Source organism: Diceros bicornis, chromosome 37, assembly GCF_020826845.1.
Source record: "Diceros bicornis minor isolate mBicDic1 chromosome 37, mDicBic1.mat.cur, whole genome shotgun sequence".
NCBI lineage: Eukaryota > Metazoa > Chordata > Mammalia > Perissodactyla > Rhinocerotidae > Diceros > Diceros bicornis.
Window position 1 is genome coordinate 27858060 of NC_080776.1, and position 20388 is coordinate 27878447.

Genomic DNA, 20388 nt, shown 5'->3' on the forward strand with positions numbered 1-20388 from the left:
GAGGAGACCTGGCGTAGCAGCCCAGGGATAAGGGTCTGACAGGGGCTCCATGGCCTCGAGCTGGGGGCCTGGCTGCCTCCTCCCCAGCCTGTGCACTTCCCAAGGGGTGGCAGTCTCCCCGTGTATACTCCTGTCCACTCACAAGTATTTACAGGGCTCCTCGTGTGAGTGGAGGGACCGTCCAGGGGCTGGGAGCACGTTGGGCCGTGACCAGGGTGCAGCAGCAGACAGGGTAACCTAACTGGGAATGATGGGATGGGCTGCTGCCAAGGGCCAGCTGGGATAGGGAGGCCCCTCTGTGCCGAGGCTGAGACCCTGAGAGAAGGGAGGGGGAACGTGGCACAGCAGAGGGTCCATGAAGAGGGGGCTGCCAGGGGGCTGGAGTGAAGCCACAAAGGAGGAGGGTGGCCCGAGCCAAGGGAGGTGGGAAAACAGCCCCCCAGAGTCTTGCCAGCCCCTCTTGGCCCTCGTGTGCTGTGTGCTGGGCTGTCACCCACTTGGAAGCCTGTGGGGGGAGTCGGGCACTCTGTGGTTCCCCAGCCCTGGACTCAGGATGGCACTGACCCAGCCTTGCTACCACAGGCCCTGATATGGCAGGCAAGCATGAAGCTGGCCAGAGTAGGGGGCCCGGCAGGCCGCAGGAGGAGGCAGCCTGGGCCATGGCCCTGCCTGGCCAGGGTCTTCATATGGCTGCCAGCGGGGCTTTCTGCTGCCTGCCAGGATGTGCCCCCTGGTCCTGGGGTGTCCTTCCCTACCTGGGCACAGGTGTCCCCACTGCCAAACATGGTCTGGGAGGCAGGTCCAAGGTCCCCGCAGCTGTGACATGCCAAGGAGAGGGTGAGGCCAAGAGGCCTGGAGGGTCTTCAGAGGTGGGTAGACCTGGGGCGAGACCTCTGTCTGAGCCCCTCAGGTCCCTCCTACAGGTCCTGAGGCTGCAGCGAAAGTTGACGGAGGTGGAGGCAGGAGGTGAGGCCCGGGAAAGGCGGCTGGAGGAATGCCTGCGCGAGAGCCGGGGAACCGAGCAGACCCTCCGGGCTGAGCTGCGCAGCGTCTCCGGGAAGCTGCAGCAGGCCAGCAGCATGGCTGATGGCCTCCAGGCTCGCCTGGACGGGGCCTGCCACCGGATCCACAGCCTGGAGCAGGAGCTGGCCCAGGCTGAGGGCGCCAGGCGGGATGTGGAGGGCCAGCTGGGCCGGCTATGGGCCACACTCCACCACGACCTGGGGTTCTGGGGACAGAGCCCCTCCGCCTCCCCCAAGCGGCCCGGCGCCCCCACCAAAGGTCAGTGTCCCCAGTGGCTTCAGATGGGGTCCTGTCCCAGCTCTGCCCCTCCCCTGAGGCACTCCCACCCATCCCTGGGCCTCACAGTGAGGGGCCTGGACCCTGAGCTCCCCACGAGCTCCCTGTGGTAGGGACAGCACAGAGAAAGGGAAAGAGAGCGCCTGCACGTCTGTCACCAAGTCCCCACCACGTCCCCTCAGCCGTCACTGTCCTGCAGGCTCGCACAGCTCCCAGAGTCACTCCGGGCAGCAGAGTGCCAGTCCCCCCGCCAGGTCCCACTCACCCCTCCGATGGCCCTCACCAGCACCCGGAGACCACGGCCCAGAGGTGGACGTGGCCTCTGTGCGGGACGCCCTGAGAGACTTCGCGCAGAAGCTGCGGGATGCCCAGCGGGAGCAAGTAAGGGGGGATGGGGAGGACATGCCCTGGGGGCTCTGGGAGACAGGGAGACGCCACTCAGTCTGCTGTCCACCTGCCCGTCCGTCCCTGGTCTGCTGAGATCCTGGCACGGCCCTATGGGTCAGTGGGTGCCTCAGTGTCCAGACCATCCTTTGTTTGTCATGATAAATACAGATAAATACCATCATCCCTCGAAACCCAACTGCCCCAAATGGGCCGGGGCCACCTCGCTTCCTCAGACTGGGCAGCAGAGCCCCTGGAGCCAGGCCCACTGGGGCCCAGGTCGGGGTGTACTCCATCCCCATGCCTGTCCCCTGAAGAACCATCCCAGTGGCTGGCCAGGTCACCTGCTGTTCCCAATAACCCCTCCCATGGGAGACCAAGCTCCCCAGCAGCTGCTCCCATGTGCCCCCCATCCTGCCACCCCAGGGCTCCCCAGAGCTGCCCATGAGCTGTCCCTGCCTGACTGGCCAGGTGGGAGGGGTTGTGGGGAGAGACAGACAGACAGTCACCCAGCCCTGGCCCCCGGGTCCTCCATGGACACCTGTCCACCTTCCGGCCCACCCTCCCACCAATACCAGCCCCAGGGAGCAGGGCCACAGCCCCACTCAGTCCCTGGTCCTGGCTGGGAGCAGTCCCTGCAGGTGACCCTGACCCCACAGGCTATGGGCCATCATCTGCCACTGCGCACCCCACTGCCCACCCTATGTCCACACTCTAAACCTGCCCACTCGGGCCAGCCCACACCCCAGCCCCTCCATGCCCTCCCCAACGCCTCTCACTCAGCTCAGCTGTCCCACGTGGCCTGGCCTTCCCTGCAGCCCACAGCCCTCCCCACCCCACTGCCCCGTCCTGTGTATCCATGAGCTGCCCCCCACCCTCTAGCCGGACACCTCTGCCCTCCACTCACCCCCTGGGCTGCTCTCTGACCTTGGTTCCTCCACCCAGGATGACTGGCGCTTCCAGGCGGCAAGCCTGAGCAGCCAGCTGAGCGAGGCAGAGAGCGAGCGCGCCCGAGCCCAGAGCCGCGTGGGGCAGCTGCAGAAGGCGCTGGCCGAAGCGGAGGAAGGTACCCTCCCTTCGCCCCCTGCCTCTGGGGACTAGCTGTGAGGGGTTCCCCAGAGCGCCCCGCTCCTGGCCACGATGAGTGTGCAGTCCTGGAAACTGCTCACGCCAGGACCACGGGGACAACACCCAACAGCACCCTCCCCGAGGCACACCCCATGCTTGGCAGTGGTGGGTGCTCTCTCAGCAGCTGCCTCCCCATCACGAGGAATAAAAGCCAGAGACCTTGCAAGGCCCCACACCATCCAGCCCCCACCCCTTCCCACAACTCGGGCCTCCTGCTATTCCCACCTCAGGGCCTTTGCACTGGCTATGCCTGCCACCCAGAACTCTGTTCCCCTGATAGTCATGCAGCCCTTCCCCACACCAGGGCTCTGCCCCGTGTCACCTCCTCAGATAGGCTTCTTGCCCTGCTGCTCACCCCACCTCATTTCTGTCCCCCTTCCCCATTAGCAGGTCAGCCCAGTAGGCAAGCCCAGGGCCTGTCGCAGAGTCTCTAGGGAGGAATGTTTGTGGAAGGAAAGGAGGCAGAGGAGAAGGATGGGTAGGGGGAGGGGCCTGGAGTCGAGGCAGAGGGAGCTGGGACCCCAGACTCGCCCCAGGGACCTCGAGCTTCCAGGAGGGAGGAGCAGGGAATTGTCAGGTGGGTGCCAGTCACTTAAACTCACCGAGCCTCAGTTTCCCAGCCTATGAAATGGGAGGGGACAGCCCACAGACCTTGGCAGCCAGGCGAGCTGCCCCATGTGCCCCACAGGCTGGCGCCAGGCGGAGGGCGAGATGAGCCGTGCCCGGGCAGCGTGGGCCCTGCAGGAGGAGGCGCTCCAGAGGCTGCAGACGGAGCAGCTGGCAAGCGTGCGGGAAGCAGGCCAGGAGAAGCGGCGGCTCCAGGTGGGGCATGTGGCGCGTGGGCACCGGGGACACTTGGCTCCCCCCCACACCCTAGGGTGGAGAAGGAGGAGGGAGGAGGCTGAGAGGGCTTCGGGGCGAGGGGAGGTTTCTGGTCCCTGTGGGCAGAGGCACAGGCTAGGCTGGAGCAGGCGTCCTCGAAGGACATTGGGTCCCACAGAGCTCATCAGGGTCTTCCCTGGCAGAACTATCTCTGAGGTGGTCCTAGCCCTTATTTTACAGATTGGGGAAACTGAGTCCTGGACAGGGAGTAACTTGGCCTGGGTGGCAGGCAGAGCCAGCGAGGGGCAGAGCCAGGGGCAGACCTCTAGCCTCCCAGGTCCATCCGTCTTTCTGTGGCAACACTGGCAGGCATAGGGTGACACTGGCCTAACCTTGGGGCTCTCTGTGGGGTCACATTTATGCTGTCGTGGGACCATTTTTTTCTGTCACTTAGACATGGAAGGAGGCTGCACAGTATGAACTCGGGTAACTGTCCCCATGCGTGGGCTTTGTGTTGTGAAAATGGCCTTGGGGGCCACAATTTTCAGGGAAGAAATCTGAGCCCAGAGCGAGGGCCAGGCCCGGGTGGACGGGGGCTGGCTCACGGCGAGCCCTGCGCCCCACCCCAGGCCCACAGGTCAAAGCTGAAGCTCCTTGAGGACCTTGGAGGCGTCGGGAGCAGGGTGCCCGGCAGGAGGAACACTGGGCCCCAGAGGAGGCCACCATGGGTGTCAGGGAATCAGGGCCCTAGGTCCCCTGCTGGAAAGATGAGGCTGATGGAGGCAACAGAGCAGGGGGCACTGAAAAGGACATGGGGGCGTGTAGGGGCTCTCAGTTCCACAAGTGCCACAAGCAGCAGGTCACCCGTCTCCAGGTGTCTTGTGAGGAGGAAACGCCAGATGAGTGACCGGAAGGGATGGCCTTGCAGGTCCGTGGGAGCAGTGAGCTGAGCGAGGCTCACAGGACCCCAAAGGCAGCCAGCCAGGCAGGCCTCGACCTCAGAGGGTGGGTGCAGACCCCAAGCTTGGGCTGCACTCGCTCCATGCAGGGCTCAGTCTGCAGCCTGGGGACCCTCAAAGGCCAGGCATTGAGGGTCCCTGGTCCCCATGAAGGAGGGCCCTTCTGCAGAGGAGGGGCCAGAGAGCAGTGGTGGGGCTGCAGAGAAAGAGCCGAGGAGCTCAGCCTGGGGAAGATTTGTGAGATGAAAGGGGATTTCTGCTTCAAAGACCCCTATGGCTGCGGCTGGTGGGGGAAGAGACTTGGAGGGGTCAGTCGCAGGGCCTGGGGACCTGGCTGGGGAAGGTGGCAGCACTGGTGAGATGCCAGGAGATGTGGGGCTCTGAGACACCACGGAGGCAGGCAGGGCTGCATCCCCTTTCACACGTGTGTTCAAACGTGTGTGTTCCATGCACATTTGCAAATAATGTTTTCTGTTTACAGGTTACGCCTTTTGAAAAATACCCATTAAATCCACCTTTACAAATATGTCATTCAATATTGCACACTGGATCTGTCTCCTGAATTTGTCAAAACTAAGAGTGACGTGTGGAATTTTCCCATTACAATTTTTTTGGCAACGCCTCCTTTCATTTTTAAGGGTCTTTGATTTATAGATTTCTACGACATGCTCTTCAGAATTGAAAGTGTCTTGACTGCTCTGTCCAGCTTGTGCTGGTCTGGGCCCTCCAGGCCCTGTTAAAGGCTGTTTGTCTGGAATCCTCCACCACTCCCACCCTCTCCTCTTCTTGGCCTCTGCACTTTTGCTCCTTGTGTTTTTAGCCATCCTTTCATCAGCCTAGCTTTGGTCTCCATCCCACCATAGAGTCTTTGCCTTTTCCAGGGAAATTTATCCCACTTACCGGTTTTATAATCGTTTATGTGCGGTTTTTATTCAGTCGCTAATAGGATTCTTGCTGCTTTTAAGGCTTTCTCATGACTTCCATTTTGTCCTTCCTTGTGGGGTTACTTCCTCCCCACTGCCCTGTAGTGTTTGCATCCTGGCATCATCCCTTTTGCCCTATCTTGGTTACCTCTTGGGCATAGGGGGAATGTTACAAAACGTTTGAAGCGTCTTCTTCTGATTCCCGATGTTTAGCAAGAAGTCAAACGTGTCACATCAGGCTGTGCTCAGGGACCTCTGATGGCTGGGCCAGGACCCCTTCCTGCACCCCTTGCCTCCCCCAGCTGCAGGGCTTTTGCCCCTGTGCCCTGGGGGCTCTGGAGACCTCTGCTCTGCGGTCCTCCCCTCCTCCAGACCTGCCCACCTCCATCTTCCTCCATGAGGAACCTGCAGACCCCAAGGGCTTTATACTCACAGCAGCCCCCACTTGGTGTATTAGTTTTCAGTCACTACACAGCAAATTACCCCAGACTGATGCCCTAACACCGTTTGTGAGCTCCCAGAAGCCCCTCCTGGCGGGGCTGGGTTCTCTCTGCAGGGTCTCACACTCTGGGGTGGGCTGGGCCACGTCCTCACCTGAGGCCCTGGGAAGTATTCCCTTGCAGTCTCATTCAGGGCGTTGGCAGGATTCAGTTCCTTGTGGTTGTGGGACCGAGGTCCTGCTTCCCGGCTGTCGGCTGAGGACAGAGTAGCTTCTAGAGTCTTCTCCCAGATCCCGGCATGGGCCTTCTCATAGGCTCTCACAACAACTGCAGCAGCAGCAGGACCCTCACGAGAAACCCTGGCACCCTCAGACCTCACTGCTGCTCCTCTGCCATCAGCCCACAGGCTCGTGTGATTAGATCAGCCTCACCTGGATGATCTCCCCTTGGCTTAACTCAGAGCCAACCACTTAGTAGCCCTAATTATATCTGCAAATCCCTCTGCCACGGAGTCTAACATAACCTCGGGATAACATCAGGAGCCAAAGGTCACAGGCCATCTCAGAGGTCTGCCTACCACCCCTGGTTTCAGCAATTTGTTGAACATGTCAGCAGAATTCTTCACACACACAGGTGACACTCGTGCATCAGGCTCACATCCCATCTCTCTGGGAGGGACCTGTTTCTTCCTTAGATTTCAAGAGATTCTGACCTCTGTCTCAGATGCCTTCAAGAAATGTAAGGATATTGTAGGTTATCTGAGTTGCTTCTTCCAGAGTGGGAGCCAGAAGGCCCATTTATCTTTGAAATTCAAAAGTGTCACTGAAACATTGATTTGAGATGTTCCCTCCGTTATTTTTGCCTATGCAAAATGTGAGCCCTCTCCGTGTGCAGAATCAAATCTATCTGCAGTTTATACGAGTTCTTTCCACTCAAAAAGCAGCTCTTTTCCTCCCACCTCTTCCCCATTCTTTTGTGCTGAAATTCACACAACCCAGCACTGCTCTCCAGCCCTGTCCTCCTGGCTGATCTTGAATTTCACCTGCTCGTCACTGGCTCCCCCAAGTCCCGGCAGAATTTCGGGTCTTCGTCCTGCTTGGCGATCTGACCGTCTGCTGTGTCTAATCCGCTGCCTGCCTCCATCCCGGCCAGCCGTGTGGGGGCTGGTGTTTCTCTCTCGATGGTTTACCCTCCGCTCCTGCCCTGATCTCACCTTCTTGAGGATGTCAGTTAACATTTTCTGACACACATTCCCATTTCTTGCAATAACTCTCTTCTCTTTTTAATTTGAGACCCTCAGATCCGACTCCTCGGATTCACCTTGTATCTTGAACCACAGTTGATTGCTACTTATGTTGTGAGTTTTTCCTGTGCACATCTTTAAAGAGGGGATCTGGTCTTGTTCAAAGTTGGGAGTGGAGAAGAACCCATCGGGGACTTCACGTGTCCCTGTTTAGATGTTTCAGGCCCAAATGAAAGGCAGAGAGAAAGGCTCCAAGGGGGAGCCGTGGGGAGCCGGCATCGGAGGCAACACTGAGCCCTCACCAGAACTTTCCTGTTCCAGGAATGGGGAGGACGAGGGCCCTGTTCTCTGGGGCACAGCTGTGGTGGTGTTCCCAGCCTCTGCCTCCCTGGCATTGCGTGCCAGGGAATTGGGGGCCTTCCTGTCCCCTACCTGCCATGACCCTCCTTCCCCCCCATATCCCTGCAGTCCCCCTCCAGCCCTGGCCCTCTGAATCAGGGTCCCCAAGGTACCGGGAGCTTTCCATTTGGGGTCTCCACATATGGGTGCCGCAGGCTTTTCGGGATGTTGTTCAAATCTCCTCTACCCCTGTTAATTTTTCTCCTTGATCAGAATTTACTCCATTTTTCAGTGAAGTGCATGTGCTAAAATCTATCAGTATTGTGTCAAATTTTTCTAAGAATTCTGGCAATTGCCATTTCTTCTATTTTTAGGCCAGCTTGTTCCGTCTGTCCTCCATCTCTCAGGAACCCTCCAAGTCCTAGTCTCCAGCTCTAAGGAAAGTCTCTCTCCATTTTTGTAACCTGTTGGCCATTGCAGTGGGTGCCTGGGAGGGGGATTCAGACACGCCTAAGTCACCGGGGGCCCCAGGCACTTTTGACTAACAGCAAACCCAGGCAGAAGTGTTTCCAGCCAGGCCGGGGACTCAGGACGTGTGGCTACACTGCCTGCTGCCCTCACCTCGTCCAAGTCAGTCTGCCAGGCCGCCCGCACAGGCTAGAGCAAGGGCTGCGTTTTACACAGCATCTTTCACTTTCTCGGACTGCTTTTACCCCTGTTTCACATAAGCCAATGTGTTTGTCAAGAGGAAGTTAATTAAAAACATATTTTTCTAATTAAATGGTAGGCTGTGCTATGCAAACAGTAAGATTCTTGTTTGAGAGCAAATCCCTCCCCGTTTCCAGGGCTACCCTGGGAATTCAATAGATCAACAATGCAGAACCGAGCCCATGGTGTGAGGACACGCGCCGAGCACAGCACCCGGGGGGTCTGTGGGCAGCTGGTTGGGCCTCAGAGCCAGCAGGAAGTGCGGGTGGAGGGCCTGGCACTGGCCCAGCATCACCCACACATGCCCACTGGGAGAGGCTGCCCCATGTTACCCTCGGATCGCAGCCAGGTCACAGCTGCGATGGCTCAGAGGGGCTCACAGCCTCCTCCCAGCACCCACACTTGCCACATCCAACCCTACCAGTCCCAGGTTCAGCCCTGTCGCACACCCTCTCCTCTTCTCCTGAGAACTCTCCCCCAGGGCCCAAATTGAGCTTCAGTCCAGGTTCTAAAAGCAAAGTCGGGGAGCCGCTCAGCCTCCCGAGCCAGCAGAGCAGGGAAGCTCAGGCTGCGCCCGGGTCACGGGGGCCCACGCTGTGGCTGGAGTAGATACCTGAAGTTCTGTCGAGAATGGCTGCCTCTGTCTTTCTTCAGGGTGCCATACTTATCCGATTTTTTGTGTGTTAAGATTATTTTATCTTCATAAAGTGAAATGGTGAGCTTTCCATCTTTTTCTATCACCTGGAATAATCTAAATAGCCCAAGAGTTAAGCTTTCTGGAAAGGTTAAATTGAACTTACCCACAAACACTGGGCACCTCCTGTCCTCTTAAATAGTACGTTTTAACTCCCTCCCCAATCTCTCTCTATCTGGTCTGTTCTAGTTTTCCATCTCTTCATGGGTCAGTTTTGTTATTTGGAAGTCATCCACCTTATATTTTTAAATACATTGCCAGGGACTTGGCACAAATTTGTTTAACATTTTATTTACACGTATAGTTATATTTTAGTTATATATGTAGTTATGTCTGTTTCTGTCCTTGATGTTGGAGATTTTTATTCAATTCTCTTAATCTAACTTGCTAACAGTTCATCTGTTTTATTCGTCTTTTCAAAGGACCAACTTTTATCTCTTCTCTCATTTTTGTCTAATTTATTCATTTCAGCTTTTGTCTCTATTAACATCCTCTTTTCTGTTATTGTAATTTTTCTGATTTCTTAAATTGGACAAGTGGTGTATTTCTGTCTGGGCTTCTCTTTCGATGGTAAAAGCATTCAGTGTTATCACATTTTCCTAGTTGTGGTCAAGTATGTGTCCCATAGGTTTTTGATATGAATTCTTTTCCTTCTTACCAAGTTTCTAGGAGTTTCAGTTTTTATTTCTTCTTTAATTCAAGGGTCATTTTAAAGAATAATTACACATTCGTGCTTCATTTTGTCACTACGTCTAGTCTTACTGGTGAGAAAGTGTGGCTCTGGGGCAGTTACAAACTTTTGATCAGCTTCTAGATGGATCTGTGTTTATGTTGCTGGTTTGTCTGCTGCTTGTTGGTTGTTGGTTGTTTCTTTCTTGGTTTGGTTTTGTCTATTTGTCTGTGGCATGTTTGGAAGGAAACTGAACATACTGATTGCAAAGTTTACACGGAAGAATAGATGTTTGAGATTTTCCAAGGAAATTTTGAAAAAGAACAGTAAAAAGGAATTTATAACGCTAGTATGGTCAAAGTGGGAGGGGTTGGCGCAAGGGTGGACAAACAGGCCAGCAGGACAGGGCAGAGTCCAGAGGTATCCGGCCGCCACTAACCAGCACCAGACCCTGGGCTCCTATCTCGGCTGCCAAGTCCCACTGTGTGCAGTGGGGGGCCCAACCTCCTTATATCTGAGCACTTCCCGGTCTAGTTGTCCTGGGACTGGTCGGAGGGCTCCCCAGGCTCCCGGAGGGCAGGACCAGGTGGCCCTGCACTGCTGCCCCAGCCCTCGCCCACACCAGGGGCCCAGGGGATGCTTGCCAGCCAACGCATGAATCAATCCGTTGTCACCTAGTGGATAAAAGGCATCAGGCTGAGGACATGTGCTCCGGGGCCCCAAAGGATGGATTTAGGGGCGGGGGGCTTGTGGCATGCTCTGCTCTTCATAGAGCAACACGCGGGATGTTTAAGGAGACCTCCATCTGCTGCATTAGTGCTTGACCTATTTTCCACCCTCCGTTGTGCAAGACCTTCATTTTACAGCAGCTGCCATATGGGAGGGCATCTTCATAGCTCTCCTCCCAACCTTCTCTTGGTCCTGACAAGAACCCTGTGAGATTGCATCACACCCATGCCACAGATGGGGAAACTGAGGCCAGGGGCCCGGTGGTCCAAGGGCACACACCGAGCCCTGCATCCCTGCCCCAAGTCAGGCTCTTCCCTGCTCCAGCTCCCAGGGTGGAACAGCAGGAGCCGACACTCAGGGCTGGGCAGAAGGGCTAGGGTTCACACTTCCTGCAGCTATGTGAACCGTCAAACTGAACCTGGGTTTGTGAGGCTTGCTTGGCCAGCCCGCATCTCCTCCAGCATCAGGGCTTTGAACCAAAGCGATGCAAGAAATGAGATAACTCAGCAGGGCACAGGCGATGTTCACAAAGGGCGCCCCATCCAGTTATTACGGTTAATTTGAATTCCATAAAAGTTGAGTCATTACAAGAGGAGCGTAATGCTTCACATGAGTGGTTTGGGGCCTCTTTAAAATACCATGAAATATTTAAGCCATATTTGAAGGAAACCTCTGCCTTTCTACTGGAAAATATGTTACAAACAGAAAACGGCAATTTTCAAAATTGCAAGGAAGGGTGAAACGTCATGATTTTAGATACCATCTAAAGCATCACCTTCCTCCCTTTCCTTTTTTAAAGCACTGAAGTGTCAGACAAAAAAACTATGTACAGGGTCACCCCGCCCATCTCCCCTTCAGCCAGCCTCAGACGGTCGACGCCCGGCCACTCGCCCTCCACTCCTCTGCTAGTGGGAGTCAGTCCTCCTCTGTGAGCGGAGCAACATCTGCTCCAGCATTTGGTGAGAACTGGGTGAAAGGATGGATGTGAAGGCCCTCTAGACACAGCACCCAGGACACAGCTGCTCTGGTAGTTGTGAATGACCCGTGTTTGCCGGCTGACATGGGGACCCTGTAACTTGAGGGCTGGAGCCCGCGTGGGTCATCAGGGCTTCCTGCACCTTCAGCTCTCCCTCTCTGGCTCTATGCCCACTCTCCTCTTCCTTGCCCCCCAACACCCTACTCCCCTCTCTGCTGGCCCTGTGTCCCCTCCCCCAGCCGGGCTTCTGGAAGGGCTGTTCCTCCTCCCTCTTCCCCCCACCCTCAGCACCCCACCACACACACACACACACACACGGGTGCACTTACACACAAAAGTCACCAGCAACATTTGGTCCCATCCAAAGTGTCCTTTTTGGGTCTGTCTCTACCTGACCCCTTGGGGCATCCCACACAAGAGACTGTCCTCTCCCTCCTTCCCAATTTCTACCAGCCCTCTGGTCCTCCCTGGGCTAGGTCTCCTCTTCTGTCAGCTCTAACATCCACTTGGCCCAGGGCCCCTTCTGGCCCCTTCTCCCCTCTCACCAGGGCAGCCCTCCCCTCCCCTGGTCCTCGGTGCCCTGGGCCTCCAGAGGCACCCGCTTCTGCAACACTGTCCCCCACATCCAGTGAGTCCTGGGTGGCCCCTCAAGACTGAACTCTGAACCTTCACCCCTAAACATGCTCCCCCGCCCACCTTCCCGTCTTACTAAGTGGGTCCTGGACCATCCAGCAGTCCAAGCCCAGGAGTCCTCAGCACACCGCCTGCTGCTCCTCCCCACACGGCCCCTCCAGGCTCTCTCTAAAGCCCACAGCACGAGCTTCCACTTCTTTTCCCCTTGAGTCCAAGCCACCACGGGCTCTGGTGTGGACAATGGGACCCCCAACTGGGGCTGGGGCCCCCGACTCATCTCCCCTCAGGCCCACCCCTCCCCTCCCACTCAGCCACCTGCAGCACGAGCGGGTGCGGCTCCTGACTCTTCAGAGTCCTCGGTACCGGAAGGCACTGGGCACTTCTTCCACGAAACACTAGGGAAGATTCAAAAGCTGCGGACTCGCCCGGCCTTACAAAGCCATGTTGCGTCGTGGGCGGGACTGCAAGTTGCGTGGCTCACTTGTGCATAGAGGAGAGTTCTCCGCTGTGTGCTGGCTCCGGAGCCAGGGGACACAACAGGAGCCATCTCCTTGTGAGGGCTCAGAGCAGTGGGGTGACAGGAGGCGGGGCTGCGGCACAGCAGGGGAAGGAGGCCGACACTGCCGGCTGTGGCTGCAAGGCTAAGAGGACAGCGGGCAGTGCCCCGGGCACGGGGCAGCAAGGGCAGAGGCCCTGGGGCAGGAAAGCACGTGGCCCTCGTTGGAGAGTGAGCAGGGTAGATGAGTTTGAAGAGGCGGCCAAGCTGTCTAGTTAGTTTTCATCCTGAGGGCAGTGGAAATGGCAAGACTCAACGCACACTGAAGCGTGCAGTGAGGCCGCGCGCAGCCTGCCTGGAGACAGAGAGAGGTGCCCAAGAGAATGATGCCGTTTTGCAGGCTGAAGGCAGAGGGGCTGAGAAGAGGGCATGGGTAGGTGAGCGGGTCTGGGGGGAGGGCAAGGGACCATGGGCCATCCCAGGTGCCTGTGAGGCAGGGAGGGGAGTGCCTCTGGGGGGGGTCACTGCAGGGCCCAGGGCAGGGTCAGAAGCGCTGAGGCAGGGGAGCACATGGTGGATCGCAGAGGCAGAAGGCTGGGGAAGGGCGGGGGGCACAGGGGCTGAGCCCAACAGTCTCCGTGCACTTGGGAGGACTATTGTGGTCTTCATTCCAAGGGCTGGAAGCAGGGGAGGGATGCCAGATGTGTCTTCTGAGGCCACTGGCCACAGCAGAGAACCTCCAAGCGGAGCCCTTGTGCACGCTGGGCCAGCAAGGCCTGCTTTCCAGGAACCCCTCCCTCCCCCCAGCTGCCTGATCAGTGCACGTGGTACTTGACCTATTCCTGCCTCTTTACATCCCAGCGACCTGCAGCGTGGTCTAGACAGACATCCTGTGCCACTCCTTTCCCTGGAGCACACCCCCAACCCGTGTCTCCAGGAGGGCCTGTGTCTCCCTTCCTCCAGGAGCGACTGGACCAGCTGCACCAGGCCCTGGATGAGAGCAGGAGGCACAGCCAGGGGCTGGCCCAGAGGGGGAGACTGCTGGAGGAGCAGGTCGCTGGCCTGGAGCGCCGGTGCCAGGAGGCAGAGGGCGCGCTGAAGCCCCTGCGGCAGGTGAGGGGCCCCCAGAGGGCAGGGCCCTGCGTTCCCTCCACAGAATCAGTCCCTCAGCATGAAGGGAGGTCCAGGTAGACGCTGGGGGCAGGTGTGCAGACCTGGGGCGGCCCAGACACCATCCAATCCCCGGCTGACAGACGGGGAAACTGAGGATGGAGGGGGCACGCAGGGAGTCAGGCCCCAGGCGTCTCCCCGATTTCCTGCTCCGCAGTAAGCACCCCTAGGACGGAGGGTCAACTGTGGGGCACGGCTCAGGGGAAAAGAATCGGCCGCGCCCGGGGCGCAGCCTCAGGCCGGAGCACCCGGCCCACGCGCGGCCTCTCCCCGGCCCAGGAGCGCGGGCGGCGGCAGCGCGGGGAGCTGGCGGCGGGGGCGCGGCGCGCGAAGAGGCGGGTCCGGCGGGAGCACACGGCAGCGCTGCGCACCCAGCGGGCTAGCCTGCAGGGGGAGCTCGCGGCGCTGCGCGCACGCCGGGCGCAGGTACGCGGCTCGGGGACCCCGCGGCTCCAGTGGGTGGTCCCTGGTCTCTGGAGGGGGGCGGGGGAGGGGAGATGGTGGTCCTTGGAGAGCTAGGGGGGAAAGGAGAGTGGCCCCTCGAGAACTGGGGGGCGGCAGGGGAGAAGAGAGGGTGGTCCCCGGAGAGCTGGGGGGGGCAGGGAAAGGGGAGTACCCGGTGGGGGTCCAGACAGAGGCTGGCTGGGGGAGGCGCTGGCCTAGGCAGGCTTCTGTGTCTGCACCTGCTCTGCACCTGCTCTGCACCTGCCCACTGGCCTACAGCTCAGAGTCAGCCTGGCGCTGGCGGGTCACCTGTAGACCTCCACACTGCCCTGGTGTTGCCCCGCCCTCTCCCTTCGCTGTCCTTGGGGAGGCACCACAGGTTTGACACATCCCCCACCTTTGTCCCCAGTGTTGGAGCACTGTCCTGCTGGGAGCTGTGAGGCCCTGGCACACCGCCTACCTGTGGAGCCCCAGATTCCCCCGTCCATGGAGGGCACACAACAGGAGGGCAGGAAAAGAGCATGTGGTCGAGAGGTGAAGTCTAGTCTTGTCACCCCAGCAGACCCAACACAGGCGAGATGCAAGACAGGATCCCAACCAAAGAGGTTGAGCAAAGGCAGACAACTATCCCAGGGATGGGGCAAGGCTGCAGGCCCAGAGTGGGCAGAGGGAAGGAGAAAGGCAGGGAGGCTGACCAGCGGGGCCCGCTGGCCAGTGATTCTGACAGCGAACTGTCCCCAGGTGGGAGTGGACCCAGTCTCCATGTCTGAAATAGGTCACAGGGGAGCTATTTGGGTTGAAACTGGGAATGAGGGTCCCCAGAGCATCTTCCTGAGGCCCAGGTGGACTGATGGGGACACTGAGGCCTAGAGAAAGGAAATGGCGTTCCTGGAACAGAACGTCGCCCAGGCCCCAACTTCAGCTATGGTTCTGCAGGCCCACCCGGCAGGTGCCTGCTGTGTACAGGGCTCCCCACCACATCGCCCAAGAGGCAGCACCCATGTCCTGGATGTGCTCCCTCAGCCCTGCAGGAACAGGGCGGGGCTGCGAGGCATGGCCCACCCAGCTGACCCTGGGGGAGTGGGCCAGCCAGGCTGTGGGCTCGGGAGTTCTGACACCTTCACAGCCCTCCTGCAGAGGTGGGCAGGACCAGGGCTCTAGAGGAGGGAAGACAGATGAATCGGGCGGTAGGGGAGGGATGGGGATAGCCTTTGCTGGGCTGGTGACTTGGCGTCCAAGGCACTTGACCCCCTGGGCTCCGTGTCCCCACGTACAAAGTGGGGAAGGCAGGAGTCATGGCATTGGGGGGTGCTGAGGACCTCAGGCGTGGACACCAGAGCAGGGTGGCCTTCCCAAGGCCTCACTGGGACAAGGATGTGGATGTGTCCTGCTGCCCTGGTGGCCTGGCGAGTGATGGCCAAGATCCTCTGTGAGCACGCCTAGGCTGTGCCTGGACAGAGGGTCTCGCTGCCTGTCTCTTGCACAGGATCTGTGTGTGGGCACAGACAGAGGAAGGGCACAGGGACGCGGACCTGCCGGCTTGGCACAGACGTCAGGATAAAGCTGCTGCCCTCCTGCTGCAGCCTGGCCCTGGGCAGAGGTGTGGGAGGGGCATGCCAACCTGGGCTTACCTGTGTAAAGGGGACGAGGCATTTGTCACTCATGGCTGTCCCAGACAGTGATGTCTGGCCAAGCTCTCGTGGAGGGAGGGGGCGGGCTTGTGTTAAATGGCACGGCCCCACAGACTCTGTAGGGGCCGCCTCAGGTCCAGTGGATTGTCACCCACTCTCCAAGACCTGCAAAGACTGGCTTTGCACTGGGACGGAGCTTATCTGGGCCGTGTGGGCCAAGCGGACCGTGGAGGCCAGACTCGGCCTCGGCAGCACCAAGTTGTGGCTGGTGCAATGAGTGACGAGGTGACAGTGTCCAGGGCTCTCAGACTCTGAAGAACAAAGATGCCAGCAGGACACGTGGACACAGTGAGGAGTGAAAAGATAGGCTGAGGGACAGAGAGCAGGAACAGGCCACCAGCCACAGCCGGGGCAGGAAAGAGGGTGTTTATTGTGTCAGGAGCAAGATGCAGACCAGGAGGCCCAGGGTTCCCGGGGGTGACAGCTGTGTGTGGCGGTCTCCTGGTGCCCACCCAGCCTCCAGCCCCTCTCTGACAAGGAGAGCTGGCTCCAGAGCAGACTGACCAACGCACCCTGAAGGAAAGCAGTGAGGCCCCCGGCGGGGAACTGCTGGGCCTGGAGCCTCCAGGAGAGCGTCTGCCCTGGTCATGTGTCCCCAAGCACGCATGAACATCCATCCCGGGCAGGCCCTGGCCACCAGGTACATAGTGTCCAGCTGAGGTGGACTCGAGGACAGGAGGGTTTTCCAGAGGGGAGTGGCTGGGTCAGTGGGGTGGCAGTTGGGGACAGGGACCCTGGGGACAGGAGTGGGATCAGGATGGAGACACAGAGGCCAGCAGATCAGGACAGTCACTGAAAGCCACTGGCCAGCTGTCCGCCCAGAGCCACCTGCTCTCCCAGGAAGGAGGGCTGGCCAGCCGGGCACAGTCATGGGATCCTGCTGCTTCTCCTGAAGCTGGGGAGACAAGGCCTCAATGGCCCCTTGGGTGTGGAGGTAGGGGAGCATTTGCTGGGCATAGGGCACCGCCCTGGCCAGCAGAGCCTGCTGTGGGTCCCTGGAGCCAGGTGGGGGTGGGGGGGAGCAGTAATGAGCTCCAGGAGGTCTGCTGTGGGGCCGCCAAACCCGTAAACCCTTTATGGTGTCTCAGAAGGGAAAACCCGGATGTGGCCGTCTATTTATTCTGGATTTCACTCTCCTCTTCTCCTTTTAACGTGCACTTCCAGGAGTGCAACTGGATTTTTAAAGACACAGGGCTTTCTTTTTCAGGGGAGAGGGGCTCTTTGTTTTTCTCAGTCCTGAAGAAGAAAGGAATCCTTATGTTTGTAACGCTCCCACCACTGACCCCATAACTACCCTTGAGACTGATCTGCCACATCTCAGGGCCCCTGAGAGACCAGGCCCGCTCCAGCCCCAAGGGCGAGAGGGCCCTGAGGGAGGACCGACCTGGGACTTGGGCAGAGCCTGGGCTGGCCCTCTGAGACCACTGCTGCGCCACCTGGCAGGTGGATGTGGCCCGGCAGGCAGGACCCACAGGGCCGGGCACAGCCAGGGTGGTGGAGGGGGCTGGTTTGGAGAGCAGGGCCCGGGTCCCGATCCTGCCCCAGCTGCTGACAGGCCCAGTGCTCACCCAGGCCCCGGGAAAGGAGACCATCCACAGCGAGCACCCATGAGGCATGCCCCTGGGTGTCAATTCCTTCCTCCAAAGAGGTCATCCACAGGGGACAAAAGGAGCCCACCAACTTTCCCACTGAAAATGTTTCCTCGGTCACCCAATGTTTATGCCCGGCATGGTGGGGGTGGGTGACCAAGAAGGGAACTCTGTTCGGGCAATTTGCAGTTCCAAGGAGGATGGGTGGTGGGGATGGTGACACAGACGCCACAGGCTTGTTGAGACTGGGTCAGGGAGTCCTGCAAGCTGGCTGGGGGTGCTGGGGGTGCTGGGTGCAGGGGTGCTGGGTGCAGGGGATCGAGGCTCCATAGGCCTGGAGGGATGCTGGAAGGGGTGCTGGGCAGGGAGGGCCCAGGATGCCACCCTCGGAGATGTCGCTCTTCCCCCGCTGAGGACAGCGATGGGGCTTCTGCTAGCCCGAAGCAGGATGGCGACTTGACCTCGTGCTTCTCTCCATCTGGCGGCAGATGCCAGGTGGCCCTGGGTGGACCGGATGTCCTGCCCAGGGCAGCGCCCTCCCCAGACCCAGCCAGCTCTCAAGGGACCCAGAGCCCTTCCCAGAAACACCCCGTGTGCTCCCCAGAGGGAAGGCTGGCCTGACCCCGCACCCTGCCAGGAGGCCACTGCGGCTTCTGCTCTTGCAGAGGGAGCAGGAGACGCTGAGGTGGGAAGGGCACACGGTGAGGGTGGGGGCCAGGAAGGAGCAGCTGGGCCTGCCTGCTCCGAGAACTGGACAGGGCCCTGAGGCAGAACCAGCAACTGCAGGTCAGCTGGGCTGGTGGAGCTCTGTGGACCTCAGCCTTGGGGGTGGGCCTGGGGTCAGGACATGTCCAAGTGGATCTGGGTCCCAGAAGGGTGGGCCAGTGTGCCCCATCTCATGCGCGCACACACATGGATGTGCATGCACAGACAGAAAGGGCAGGCTGGACCACTCCTACACAGGACAGATGCGGAGACACGGCCCCAGATGACGGTGGGGTCCACCAGGGTCACACCTCAGGTCCCAAGCAGAGCTGGAACCAGGACCTGGGGCTCCGTGGGCCCCTTCTGGTCTTCTCTCCAAGGCCCCGTGGGAGTGGTGGGACAGTCAGGGCCCTTGTGATCCGGTGCATGGACCAGAAGAGGGAGGAGTGTGGGCAGCACAGCATCAGGCAGGTCCAGGAACTGCTCCCATGTGTGTGCTGGGGGATCTCCCCTTCCGCTGCTTGACAGACCTCCTATCCCCAGACAAGGAATTGGGAAATGGAGGCAGGGCAAGAATGGGGCTATGATGCCCACAGGACCCCCAGTCGGGCCAAGTGGAAACTAGGATGCCATTAAAACAGATGTAAGGCCAGCCTGGAGGACTGTGGGTGGGGCTCTAACCAGACAAGGCTAGGGGGTTGAATGTGAGCTAAACCCCAGGTCTGCTTGCCCATCCTGGCCGGGGCCCACACCCCAGCAGAGGACAGTGGGGCCAACTGAGGTCTGGATGAAGGAATAATGGCCCCAAGGGAAGGGCGAGACACCCCTGCCCCGGTATCTGTGCAGCCCTTGGGCAGGTGGACAGCAGTGAGGTGCCCGAGTTCTCGCCCCAGGTCCGGATAGCGGAGCTGGAGCAGGCCCAAGCCCAGCGGCTCCGGGATCTGGCAGCCCGGCACCAGCAAGACCTGGCTGCAGAGGCCGAGGGGCTGCATGGGACCCAGCTGCCGGCCACACGGGCCCTAGAGACCCGAGAGCGGACCCACCAGCGGCGGGTGAAGGTGCTGGAGGAGCAGTTGGGGCCGGGACCCCAGCGCCCCGGGGCAGGAGGGTGGGGAGGACTGGCATCCTGTGCAGCATCCCGCAGGGGTGCCCGCCTGGCCTCGGCCTGAGCTCCTCCAGCAGCGGGATCCCAGTGCTGCTGCCCAGTGGGCTCTAGACCACCTTGGGGGCCCTCACATGTCCATCCTGGCACTCCCACACCTCACTGAGAGGCGGGGTGGGATTCCAGGGCAGGTCACCACCCTCTCTGTGCCTCCATCACCCCACCCATAAAGAGGGGCAGTGAGGACAGTCCCTCGGTCAGAGTTCACTGCGTGTAAAGTGTCCAGACACTCCCAGGCACACAGCAGTTGTAGCAGAGGTGGCTCCTGCACCTTGTTCTTCCCAGTCAGGACGGGAGAGCAGTGGTGTGTGGGGGGACGGGGTGGTAACAAAGCAGCAGAGCCTTGGGCATGGACCTGCACTGCCCACACACACAAGCACGCACACACATACATGGATGTGCCTGCCTGGGCTGACCCACAGGCTCCGAGCTGTCAGAAACCTGGGAGCCATCTGGTCAAAACTCTCATTTTACAGATGAGGAAACCGAGGCCCAGAGAGGTAAAGTGATTGCCCAATATCACCCCCAAGTTAGTGTCCCTGATCCACCAAGCCACGTTTGCTGTCTTCACGAGCCGAGGAGCGTTAGTTCCTTATTCTGAGTACGTTCATGGTCTGATGGAAGGGGGTCCGTCCACTGCGGGGTGCAGTTGCCTCGGTCCCTAGGAGCCCCATGGATGGGTGTTCCTGATGAGAGGTGGGACTGTGCATTCCCCGTCTGGTTGCTAGTGGGTCTGTCTGTCTGTCTGCCTGGTGTTTCTCTCCAGTGCACACTGCCTCTCTTCAGGAACCATGGATGGGGGCCTTCCTGTCACAGTGCTCTCCTGCCCATGTGCCTTGGGGGCCTTGGCCACAGGGCCTGCCCACCCCACCTGAAGTCCTGCCGTGTCCCCAGGTGGCCAGCCTGAAGGAGCAGCTGGACCAGGAAATGCAGCGGTGGCGACAAGCCCGCCTCGGCCAGGCCTTCCGGGCCAAACAGTGAGCCCTGCTGCAGATCCCCGGGCGCCTGACCATCACAGCCCTGACCAGCCAGGGCCCACAGAACCACCACAGGGCAAACCAATACCCGGTGCTGCACAGAGAGGGGCCGAGCTCAGCAGGCGTCGCCTGCCTCCCCTGACCACAGAGCTCCTCTCAGCCCTTGGGACCTCGGCCTCTGGCTGGCGCTGAACCTCGCTTCAGGTC

General features: G+C 59.5%; 1 protein-coding gene across 1 annotated transcript in view; it reads left to right on the forward strand.

The window, feature by feature from the left end:
* The window catches only part of CROCC2 (ciliary rootlet coiled-coil, rootletin family member 2), a 72749-nt gene extending 52564 nt beyond the window's left edge, over positions 1–20185 (forward strand). Inside the window, 6 exon segments of the mRNA XM_058533501.1 lie at positions 924–1281; positions 1499–1680; positions 2629–2749; positions 3500–3633; positions 13407–13556; positions 20099–20185. Of these exon segments, the coding sequence (XP_058389484.1) occupies positions 924–1281; positions 1499–1680; positions 2629–2749; positions 3500–3633; positions 13407–13556; positions 20099–20185 (1032 nt within the window).
* The last annotated feature ends 203 nt before the right edge of the window (positions 20186–20388 follow it).